We start from the raw sequence: 13,097 nt of genomic DNA, 5'->3' as shown, positions 1-13,097 counted from the left end.
TAGTAATAGGTCTTCAGTTGTTTATCTGACATTGGTGGTAATTTTTTGTTCCATACTTGTTTGACATAGTAGCTAACTGGTTAAAACTCAAAAATGATGCTTAACTGATCAACGATATACTTCTTTGTATTTTTTTTTACCACGGAATTTATTTCTCCTCCAATACTCTGGTATCTGCCCCTCCCCCGGGAAAATTTTCTGCGCGTGCCCTTGTGCAGTACGTAGTAATTTAATAGTAATGTCATGTCGTCTGCATTTAGTAGTGTAATAAAGTAAAGTGACTTAGAAAATGATATTATATATCCGATGAGTAAAAACTGTTTTAGCTGGGAAATATAAGCAAATAATACGGATGGAAGAAAGCCAGGAACATACTGACGGTAATTTTTACCCCGTATCTCTCCAAGGGCCAAAAATGAAGATTCATAAGAATAAAAAGTTAATATCTAGTCATAAGAATAAAAAGTCACAACAAATCAAGAATATGGTGTGCACTGCACACTCTTAGAAGTGCTTCTTAGAGTATCGTATTATTCAGTTGAGATTCAGAACTGTGTATCTCTTTAGTTCTTTTGATTGTTAAATATCTTAATAATAGCCTATCTAATCGTAAATAGCCTACATGAAACTCACCTAGTGGTCCTAGCCTGTACTGTATAGTGACGAGTACTACTTCCGCGTCCATAAATGCATACGGAGTGTAAATATAAGTTTGGCTAATAAAGAAAGCACCACCATGGATGAAAACCATAACTGGTAGATTTGGACTGGGATGAGTTTCATTTGGCAACTAAAAATGCAAATGAAACAGCAGTTGAATAAGTAAAACTACCTGAATCAAATGAATAAACATAGAACTGCTTTGAATCAAATGAACCAATAGAGAATAAAGAGAAAAAAGTGTATAGTGACGAGTACTACTTCCGCGTCCATAAATGCATACGGAGTGTAAATATAAGTTTGGCCAATAAAGAAAGCACCACCATGGATGAAAACCACAACTGGTAGATTTGGACTGGGATGAGTATCATTTGGCGACTAAAAATGCAAATGAGCAGCAGCTGAATAGGTAGAACTACCTTCATCAAATGAATAAACATAGAACTGGTTTGAATCAAGTTCTTCCATTGTAACTTAACCCCCGTGTAACTTAAACCCAAGCACCTGAACCCCTGTAACTGAACCCACATATAACCGAACCCCCGTGCAACTTAATCCCCATGCAACTGAACCCACGCATAACCAAACCCCCGTGCAACTGAACCCCCGTGCAACTGAACCATCGTGCTACTGAACCCTCATGCAACTGAACCTCCTTTAACTGAGCCCTCGTGCAACTCAACCCCCGTGCAACTCAACCCAATTTAACTAAACCCCCGTGTAACTGAACCCCATGTAACAGAAGACCCATGTAACTGAACCCCAATGCAACTGAACCCCCGTATAACCGAACCCCCGTGGAACTGAACCCCCTTTAACTGAACCCTCCTGCAACTCAACCCCCGTGCAACTCAACCCCATTTAACTAAACCCCCGTGTAACTGAACCCCCATGTAACTGAACTCCCATGTAACTGAACCCCCGTGCAACTGAACCCCGGTACAACAGAACCCCCGAGCAACTGAACCTCCGTTGAAACTGAACCCCCGTGCAACTGAACCTTCGTGCTACTGAACCCTCGTGCAACTGAACCCTTTTTAACTGAACCCTCGTGCAACTCAACCCCCGTGCAACTCAACCCCATTTAACTAAACCCCCGTGTAACTGAACCCCCATGTAAATCTAACTGTGTGTAACCATGTAACCATGTAACTTTGTGTTAAGCGAACACAACTGATGAGCAGAAAGTGATGAAAGAGAGGGGTAATACTTAATTATCAGCTACCATTCTTGGGAGACATCTGACAGTTTATAAGTGACCATGGAATTCCTGTGTTGTTTTAAAGTTACTTTTCTGTGAATAGGCAGCGTGGCGGCAGAGTGCACCTGGCGACGATAAATCACATCAGTTCAGTTTTTGTCTGGAAAAAATTACTCAGTGATAATTTATTGCTCCTGCTAGCATTATGCACTTCTAGGTCCAGGCCTAGGGACCTAGTGGTAAATCCAGGCCTGAGCATGCACATATTTCCTTTTGGTGAATTGACTTTCCCTTTAAGCACTCTCTGAAAGTTCCAACTTAATACACAAATCCCTTTTTGAGGTATGCCATTTTGAAAATCTGCATGCACATAGTGGTCTTTTGATTTAGTTCAAGTTCCACCTCAAATACCTCATTTTGTCAAATTTTCAACTTGATATGCGTAGTGCTAGTTTAATAGTAGCAGAGGTCGTAGTAGGAGCAGTAGAAGTAATAATAGTGTTGAATTAGTCGTAGTAGCAGTAGCAGTATTAATAGTAGTAGTAACAGGTAGATGCCCCAAAAGTTTCATCTTGATACGCTAAGCTGTTCCAAAAAAAAAATTGCTGATACACCTGTGTCAGCAATCTGTATGTTATTGCAAGTTACCAATTGTTAAAATTTAAGGTTTTTATAGAAGGGATGATCGTAAAAGCTCTGAAGGAGGCTCACTCGATTGAAAATTGAAAGTTCAAGTTCAATTTCGAAGAATCAAAGGTAATCATAGGACAATCAGCCTTTCCCTCTTAACCGACATCCCCCCCAAATACATACGATCAAAATAAAAATAAACATTTTGTTCAAAATAGTCTGAAAATCAAATAACCATGCCTTTGGGGTTAACAACCCCACCTGCATCATCTGGAGCAAGGGCTGTAAGTTGAGCTAGTTGCTCATTGCTAACACATAAGGTTTTTGTAAAATAAATTTTGTATGAACTTTGGGGGGGGGGCTCATTCGATTGGAAATCAAAATTTCCAGTGCACTTTTTCAGATTTAAAAGTGATCGGAGGGCTTTCACCCCACCCTATTTTTCCCCCAAATACATCATATCTAAATTTTGGGACGGCCATTTTATTTAAAACAGTTTAAAGGTTAAATAACTATACCATAGTTAAATAACTATGATTCCTAACCCTATTGTGTTTTACCCAATGTAAGTACGGTGGTTGAGTTGAACGAGGGTTCAGTAGCTCGAGGGTTCAGTTGCACGGGGGTTCAGTTGCTTGGGGGTTCGGTTATACGGGGGTTAAGTTGAACGGGGGTTCAGTTACATGGGTGTTCAGTTACATGGGGGTTCAGTAACACGGGGTTTAAATAAATGGGGTTGAGTTGCACGGGGGTTGAGATGCACGAGGGTTCAGTTAAAGGGGGTTCAGTTGCATGAGGGTTCAGTAGCACGAGAGTTCAGTGGTACGGGGGTTTAGTTGCAAGGGGGTTCAGTCTCACGGGGGTTCGGTTATACGGGGGTTTTGTTGCACAGTGGTTCTGTTATACGGTTATTCAGTTACACGGGGGTTGAGTTACACGCACACCAAATCAAATGAACCAAAAGAAAATAAGGAGAAAAGAGAATAAAGATATAAAGGGATTAAACAAAATGAAGAAAATATAATAAAGAATAAGTTAAGCCGATAAATAAAGCACAACTGTGGATAAAAACCACAGCTGGTAGATTTGGACTGGGATGACTTTCATTTGGCAACTAAAAATGCAAATGAAACAGCAGTTGAATAAGTAGAACTACCTGAATCAAATGAATCAACATAGAACTTATTTGAATCAAATGAACCAATAGAGAATAAGGAGAAAAGAGAATAAAGATATAAAGGGAGTAAAAAATGAAGAAAATATAACAGAGAATAAGTTAAGCCGATAAAGAGAGCACAAATGTGGATAAAAACCACAACTGGTAGATTTGGACTGGGATGAGTTTCATTTGGCAAATATAAACATAAATGAACAGCAGCTGATTAGGTAGAACTACCTGAATCAAATGAATAAACATAGAACTGATTTGAATCAAATGAACCAATAGAGAATAAGGAGAAAAGACAATAAAGAAATAAAATGAGTGAATAAAATAAAGAATAATATAATAGAGAACATGTTAAGTCGATAAAGAGTGCATAACTGTGGATAAAAACCACAACTGGTATACTTGGACTGGGATGAGTTTCATTTGGCAACTAAAAATACAAATGAACAGCAGCTGATTAGGTAGAACTACCTGAATCAAATGAATAAACATAGAATTTATTCGAATCAAATGAACCAATAGAGAATAAGGAAAAGAGAATAAAGAAAGAAAGGGAGTAAATAAAAAAAAAGAAAAATATATGCTGATGAAGAGAGCCATAACTGTGGATAAAAACCACAACTAGTAGATTTGGCCTAGGATGAGTTTCATTTGGCAACTAAAAATGCAAATGAAACAGCAGTTGAATAAGTAGGACTACCTGAATCAAATGAATAAACATAGAACTGATTTGAATCAAATGAACCAACATAGAATAAGGAGAAAAGAGAATAAAGATATAGAGGGAGTAAACAAAATGAAGAAAATATAATAGAGAATACGTTAAGCCGATAAAGAAAGCACAACTGTGGATAAAAACCACAACTGGTAGATTTGGACTGGGATGAGTTTCATTTGGCAACTAAAAATACAAATGAACAGCAGCTGATTAGGTAGAACTACCTGAATCAAATAGATAAACATAGAACTGATTTGAATCAAATAAACCAATAGAGAATAAGGAAAAAAGAGAATAAAGAGAGTAAATAAAAGAAAACAAATATAATAGAGAATATGTTAAGCCGATAAAGAGAGCATAACTGTGGATAAAAACCACAACTGGTATATTTGGACTCGGATGAGTATCATTTGGCAACTAAAAACACAAATGAACGGCAGCTGATTAGGTAGAACTACCTGAATCAAATAGATAAACATAGAACTGATTTGAATCAAATGAACCAATAGAGAATAAGGAAAAAAGAGAATAAAGAAATAAATGGAGTATACAAAATGAAGAAAAATATAATAAAGAATGTGTTTAGCCGATAAAGATAGCAAAACTTTGGATAAAAACCACCACTGGTAGATTTGAACTGGGATGAGTATCATTTGGCAACTAAAAATACAAATGAACAGCAGGTGATTAGGTAGAACTACTTGAATCAAATGAATAAACATAGAACTGATTTGAATCAAATGAACCAATAGAGAAGAAGGAAAAAAGAGAATAAAGAAATAAAGGGAGTAAACAAAATGAAGAAAAATATAATAAAGAATGTGTTAAGCCGATAAAGAGAGCATAACTGTGGATAAAAACCACAACTGGTAGACTTGTACTGGGATGAGTTTCATTTGGCAAATAAAAATTCAACTGAAACAGCAGTTGAAAAAGTAGAACTACCTGAATCAAATGAATAAACATTGAACTGATTTGAAACAAATGAACCAATAGAGAATATGGAGAAAAGAGAATAAAGACATAAAGGGAGTAAACAAAATGAAGAAAAATATAATAGCTAATGTGTTAAACCAATAGAGAGAGCATAACTGTGAATAAAAACCACAACTGGTAGATTTGGACTAGGATGAGTTTCATTGACAACTAAAAATGCAAATGAAACAGCAACTGATTAGGTAGAACTACCTGAATCAAATGAATAAACATAGAACTGATTTGAATCAAATGAACCAATAGAGGATAAGGAGTAAAGAGAATAAAGATATAGAGGGAGTAAACAAAATGAAGAAAATATAATAGAGAATACATTAAGCCGATAAAGAAAGCACAACTGTGGATAAAAACCGCAACTGGTAGATTTGGACTGGGATGAGTTTCATTTATCAACTAAAAATACAACTGAAAAGCAGCTGATTAGGTAGAACTATATGAATCAAATGAATAAACATAGTACTGATTTGAATCAAATGAACCAACAGAGAATAAGGAAAAAAGAGAATAAAGAGAGTAAATAAAAAAAATATAATAGAGAATATTTTAAGCCGATAAAGAGAGCATAACTGTGGATAAAACCACAACTGGTATATTTGGACTGGGATGAGTATCATTTGGCAACTAAAAATACAAATGAACAGCAGGTGATTAGGTAGAACTACTTGAATCAAATGAATAAACATAGAACTGATTTGAATCAAATGAACCAATAGAGAATAAGGAAAAAAGAGAATAAAGAAATAAAGGGAGTAAAGAATATGTTAAGCCGATAAAGAGAGCATAACTGTGGATAAAAACCACAACTGGTATACCTGTACTGGGATGAGTTTCATTTGGCAAATAAAACTGGAAATGAAACAGCAGTTGAAAAAGTAGAACTACCTGAATCAAATGAATAAACATTGAACTGATTTGAAACAAATGAACCAATAGAGAATATGGAGAAAAGAGAATAAAGACCAAATGAAGTAAAGGGAGTAAACACAATGAAGAAAAATATAATAGATAATATGTTAAACCAATAAAGAGAGCATAACTGTGAATAAAAACCACAACTGGTTGATTTGGACTAGGATGAGTTTCATTTGACAACTAAAAATGCAAATGAAACAGCAACTGATTAGGTAGACCTACTTGAATCAAATGAAAAAACAGAACTTATTTGAATCAAATGAACCAATAGAGAATAAGGAGAAAAGAGAATAAAGAAATAAAGGGAGCAAACAAAATGCAGAAAAATATAGTAGAGAATATGTTAAGCCGATAAAGAGAGCATAATCTGAATCAAATGAATAAACGCAGAACTGATTTGAATCAAATGAACCAATAGAGAATAAGGAAAAATAAAAATTCAACTGAAACAGCAGTTGAAAAAGTAGAACTACCTGAATCAAATGAATAAACATTGAACTGATTTGAAACAAATGAACCAATAGAGAATATGGAGAAAAGAGAATAGAGAAATAAAGGGAGTAAAAAAAATGAAGAAAAACCTAATAAAGAATGTGTTAAGCCGATAAAGAGAGCATAACTGTGGATAAAAACCACAAGTGGTATATTTGGACTGGGATGAGTATCATTTGGCAGCTATCAATACAAATGAACAGCAGCTGATTAGGTAGAACTACCTGAATCAAATGAATAAACATAGAACGGATTTGAATCAAATGAATCAATAGAGAATAAGGAAAAAAGAGTATAAAGAAATAAAGGGAGTAAACAAAATAAATAAAAATATCATAGAAAACATGTTAAGCGGATAAAGAGAGCATAACTGTGGATAAAAACCACAACTGGTATATTTGGACTGGGATGAGTATCATTTGGCAGCTAAAAATAAAATGAACAGCAGCTGATTAGGTAGAACTACCTGAATCAAATAGATAAACATAGAACTGATTTGAATCAAATGAACCAATAGAGAATAAGGAAAAAAGAGAATAAAGAAATAAATGGAGTATACAAAATGAAGAAAAATATAATAAAGAATGTGTTAAGCCGATAAAGAGAGCATAACTTTGGATAAAAACCACCACTGGTAGATTTGGACTGGGATGAGATTCATTTGGCAACTAAAAATACGAATGAACAGCAGGTGATTAGGTAGAACTACTTGAATCAAATGAATAAACATAGAACTGATTTGAAGCAAATGATCCAATAGAAAATAAGGAAAAAAGAGAATAAAGAAATAAAGGGAGTAAACAAAATGAAGAAAAATATAATAAAGAATGTGTTAAGCCGATAAAGAGAGCATAACTGTGGATAAAAACCAATACTGGTAGACTTGTACTGGGATGAGTTTCATTTGGCAAATAAAAATGCAACTGAAACAGCAGTTGAAAAAGTAGAACTATCTGAATCAAATGAATAAACATTGAACTGATTTGAAACAAATGAACCAATAGAGAATACGGAGAAAAAAGAATAAAGACATAAAGGGAGTAAACAAAATGAAGAAAAATATAATAGATAATATGTTAAACCAATAGAGAGAGCATAACTGTGGATAAAAACCACAACTGGTAGATTTGGACTAGGATGAGTTTCATTTGACAACTAAAAATGCAAATGAAACAGCAACTGATTAGGTAGAACTACCTGAATCAAATGAATAAACATAGAACTGATTTGAATCAAATGAACCAATAGAGAATAAGGACTAAAGAGAATAAAGATATAGAGGGAGTAAACAAAATGAAGAAAATATAATAGAGAATACGTTAAGCCGATAAAGAAAGCACAACTGTGGATAAAAACCACAACTGGTAGATTTGGACTGGGATGAGTTTCATTTGGCAACTAAAAATACAACTGAAAAGCAGCTGATTAGGTAGAACTATCTGAATCAAATTAATAAACATAGTACTGATTTGAATCAAATGAACCAATAGAGAATAAGGAAAAAAGAGAATAAAGAGAGTAAATAAAAAAAAATATAATAGAGAATATGTTAAGCCGATAAAGAGAGCATAACTGATGATAAAACCACAACTGGTATATTTGGACTGGGACGAGTATCATTTGGCAACTAAGAATACAAATGAACAGCAGGTGATTAGGTAGAACTACTTGAATCAAATGAATAAACATAGAACTGATTTGAATCAAATGAACCAATAGAGAATAAGGAAAAAAGAGAATAAAGAAATAAAGGGAGTAAAGAATATGTTAAGCCGGTAAAGAGAGCATAACTGTGGATAAAAACCACAACTGGTATACTTGTACTGGGATGAGTTTCATTTGGCAAATAAAAATGCAAATGAAACAGCAGTTGAAAAAGTAGAACTACCTGAATCAAATGAATAAACATTGAACTGATTTGAAACAAATGAAGCAATAGAGAATATGGAGAAAAGAGAATAAAGACAAAATGAAGTAAAGGGAGTAAACAAAATGAAGAAAAATATGATAGATAATATGTTAAACCAATAGAGAGAGCATAACTGTGAATAAAAACCATAACTGGTTGATTTGGACTAGGATGAGTTTCATTTGACAACTAAAAATGCAAATGAAACAGCAACTGATTAGGTAGAACTACTTGAATCAAATGAAAAAACATAGAACTTATTTGAATGAAATGAACCAATAGAGAATAAGGAGAAAAGTGAATAAAGAAATAAAGGGAGCAAACAAAATGCAGAAAAATATAGTAGAGAATATGTTAAGCCGATAAAGAGAGCATAATCTGAATCAAATTAATAAACGCAGAACTGATTTGAATCAAATGAACCAATAGAGAATAAGGAGAAGAGAGAATAAAGAAATAAAGGGAGTAAATAAAATGAAGAAAAATATAATAGGGAATAAGTTAAGCCGATAAAGAAAGCACAACTGTGGATAAAAACCACAACTGGTAGACTTGGAGCGGGATGAGTTTCATTTGGCAACTAAAAATGCAAATGAAACAATAGCTGAATAAGTAGAATTACCTGAATCAAATGAATAAATATTAAACTGATTTGAATCAAATGAACCAAAAGAGAATAAGGAGAAAAGAGAGTAAAGATATAAAGACTAAACAAAATAAAAAAAAGCATAATAGAGAATATGTTAAGCCGATAAAGAGAGCATAACTGTGGATAACAACAACAATTAGTAGATTTGGACTGGGATGACTTTCATTTGGGAACTAAAAATACAAATGAACAACAGCTGATTAGGTAGAACTACCTGAATCAAATCAATAAACATAGAACTGATTGAATCAAATGAACCAATAGAGAATAAGGAAAAAATAGAATAAAGAAATAAAGGGAGTAAACAAAATGAAGAAAAATATAATAAAGAATGTATTAAGCCGATAAAGAGAGCATAACTGTGGATAAAAACCACAAGCGGTATATTTGGATTGGGATGAGTATCATTTGGCAACTAAAAATACAAATGAACAGCAGCTGAATTGGGTAGAACTACATGAATCAAATGAATAAACACAGAACGGATTTGAATCAAATGAATCAATAGAGAATAAGAAAAAAAGAGTATAAAGAAATAAAGGGAGTAAACAACATAAATAAAAATATAATTGAAAACATGTTAAGCGGATAAAGAGAGCATAACTGTGGATAAAAACCACAACTGTTATATTTGGACTGGGATGAGTATCATTTGGCAACTAAAAATACAAATGAACAGCAGCTGATCAAGTAGAACTAACTGAATCAGATGAATAAACATAGAACTGATTTGAATCAAATGAACCAATAGAGAATAAGGAGAAAAGAGAATAAAGAGATAAAGTAAGTAAACAAAATGAAGAAAAATATAATGGATAATATGTTAAGCCTATAGAGAGGGCATAACTTTGGATAAAAACAACAACTGGTATATTTTGACTAGGATGAGTTTCATTTGACAACTAAAAATGTAAATGAAACAGCAGCTGATTAGGTAGAACTACCTGAATCAATTGAATAAACATAGAACTGATTTGAATCAAATGAACCAATAGAGAATAAGAAGAAAAGAGATATAAAGATATAAAGGGAGTAAGCAAAATGAAGAAAAATATAGTAGAGAATATGTTAACCCGATAAAGAGAGCATAATTGTGGATAAAAACCACAACTGGTAGATTTGGACTAGGATGAGTTTCATTTGGCAACTAAAAATGCAAATGAAACAACAGTTGATTAAGTAGAACTACCTGAATCAAATGAATAAACATAGAACTGATTTGAATCAAATGAACCAATAAAGAATAAGGAGAAGAGAGAATAAATAAATGAAAGGAGTAATTAAAATGAAGAAAAATATAATAAAGAATAAGTTAAGCCGATAAAGAAAGCACAACTGTGGATAAAAACCACAACTGGTAGACTTGGAGTGGGATGAGTTTCATTTGGTAACTAAAAATGCAAATGAAACAATAGTTGAATAAGTAGAACTACCTGAATCAAATGAATAAACATAAAACTGATTTGAATGAAATGAACCAGTAGAGAATAAGGAGAAAAGACAATAAAGATATAAAGGGACTAAACGAAATGGAGAAAAATATATTACAGAGTATGTTAAGCCGATAAAGAGAGCATAATTGTGGATAAAAACCACAACTGGCGTATTTGGACTGGGATGAGTATAATTTGGCAACTAAAAATACAAATGAACAGCAGCTGATTAGGTAGAACTACCTGAATCAAATCAATAAACATAGAACTGATTTGAATCAACTGAACCAATAGAGAATAAGGAAAAAATAGAATAAAGATATAAAGGGAGTAAACAAAATGAAGAAAAATATAATAAAGAATGTGTTAAGCCGATAAAGAGAGCATAACTGTGGATAAAAACCACAAGTGGTATATTTGGACTGGGATGAGTATCATTTGGCGGCTAAAAATACAAATGAACAGCAGCTGATTAGGTAGAACTATCTAAATCAAATGAATAAACATAGAACTGATTTGAATCAAATTAACCAATAGAGAATAAGGAAAAAAAGAGAATAAAGAAATAAAGAGAGTAAACAAAATGAAGAAAAATATAATAAAGAATGTGTTAAGCCGATAAAGAGAGCATACTGTGGATAAAAACCACAACTGGTAGATTTGGACTGGGATGAGTTTCATTTGGCAACTAAAAATACAAATGAACAGCAGCTGATTGGGTAGAACTACCTGAATCAAATGAATAAACATAGAACGGATTTGAATCAAATGAATCAATAGAGAATAAGGAAAAAAGAGTATAAAGAAATAAAGGGAGTAAACAACATAAATAAAAATATAATATAAAACATGTTAAGCGGATAAAGAGAGCATAACTGCGGATAAAAACCACAACTGGTATATTTGGACTGGGATGAGTATCATTTGGCAACTAAAAATACAAATGAACAGCAGCTGATTAGGTAGAACTACCTGAATCAAATAGATAAACATAGAACTGATTTGAATCAAATGAACCAATAGAGAATAAGGAAAAAAGAGAATAAAGAAATAAAGGGAGTAAACAAAATGAAGAAAAATATAATAAAGAATGTGTTAAGCCGATAAAGAGAGCATAACTTTGGATAAAAACCACCACTGGTAGATTTGGACTGGGATGAGTTTCATTTGGCAACTAAAAATACAAATGAACAGCAGGTGATTAGGTAGAACTACTTGAATCAAATGAATAAACATAGAACTGATTTGAAGCAAATGAACCAATAGAGAATAAGGAAAAAATAGAATAAAGAAATAAAGGGAGTAAACAAAATGAAGAAAAATATAATAAAGAATGTGTTAAGCCGATAAAGAGAGCATAACTGTGGATAAAAACCAATACTGGTAGACTTGTACTGGGATGAGTTTCATTTGTCAAATAAAAATGCAACTGAAACAGCAGTTGAAAAAGTAGAACTATCTGAATCAAATGAATAAACATTGAACTGATTTGAAACAAATGAACCAATAGAGAATACAGAGAAAAAAGAATAAAGACATAAAGGGAGTAAACAAAATGAAGAAAAATATAATAGATAATATGTTAAACCAATAGAGAGAGCATAACTGTGGATAAAAACCACAACTGGTAGATTTGGACTAGGATGAGTTTCATTTGACAACTAAAAATGCAAATGAAACAGCAACTGATTAGGTAGAACTACCTGAATCAAATGAATAAACATAGAACTGATTTGAATCAAATGAACCAATAGAGAATAAGGAGTAAAGAGAATAAAGATATAGAGGGAGTAAACAAAATGAAGAAAATATAATAGAGAATACGTTAAGCCAATAAAGAAAGCACAACTGTGGATGAAAACCACAACTGGTAGATTTGGACTGGGATGAGTTTTATTTGGCAACTAAAAATACAACTGAAAAGCAGCTGATTAGGTAGAACTATCTGAATCAAATGAATAAACATAGTACTGATTTGAATCAAATGAACCAATAGAGAATAAGGAGAAAAGAGAATAAAGAAATAAAGGGAGCAAACAAAATGCAGAAAAATATAGTAGAGAATATGTTAAGCCGATAAAGAGAGCATAATCTGAATCAAATTAATAAACGCAGAACTGATTTGAATCAAATGAACCAATAGAGAATAAGGAGAAGAGAGAATAAAGAAATAAAGGGAGTAAATAAAATGAAGAAAAATATAATAGGGAATAAGTTAAGCCGATAAAGAAAGCACAACTGTGGATAAAAACCACAACTGGTAGACTTGGAGTGGGATGAGTTTAATTTGGTAACTAAAAATGCAAATGAAACAATAGTTGAATAAGTA

The 13,097-nt window shown here is 33.0% G+C and overlaps 1 protein-coding gene across 1 annotated transcript in view; it reads right to left on the bottom strand.

Annotated features, from left to right (window-relative positions):
* Nucleotides 1–13,097, bottom strand: part of LOC148941250 (bile salt-activated lipase-like) — a 113,838-nt gene that overhangs the window by 66,114 nt on the left and 34,627 nt on the right. The window contains exon 2 of the mRNA XM_089104686.1: nucleotides 634–790. Within this exon, the coding sequence (XP_088960812.1) occupies nucleotides 634–751 (118 nt within the window). The 5' untranslated portion in view covers nucleotides 752–790. The remainder of the gene's footprint in view (nucleotides 1–633; nucleotides 791–13,097) is intronic.

Source organism: Artemia sp. Qi Xiang Cuo, chromosome 18, assembly GCF_049724085.1.
Source record: "Artemia sp. Qi Xiang Cuo chromosome 18, ASM4972408v1, whole genome shotgun sequence".
NCBI classification, from domain to species: domain Eukaryota; kingdom Metazoa; phylum Arthropoda; class Branchiopoda; order Anostraca; family Artemiidae; genus Artemia; species Artemia sp. Qi Xiang Cuo.
This window is presented reverse-complemented; position numbering and strand designations above follow the sequence as displayed.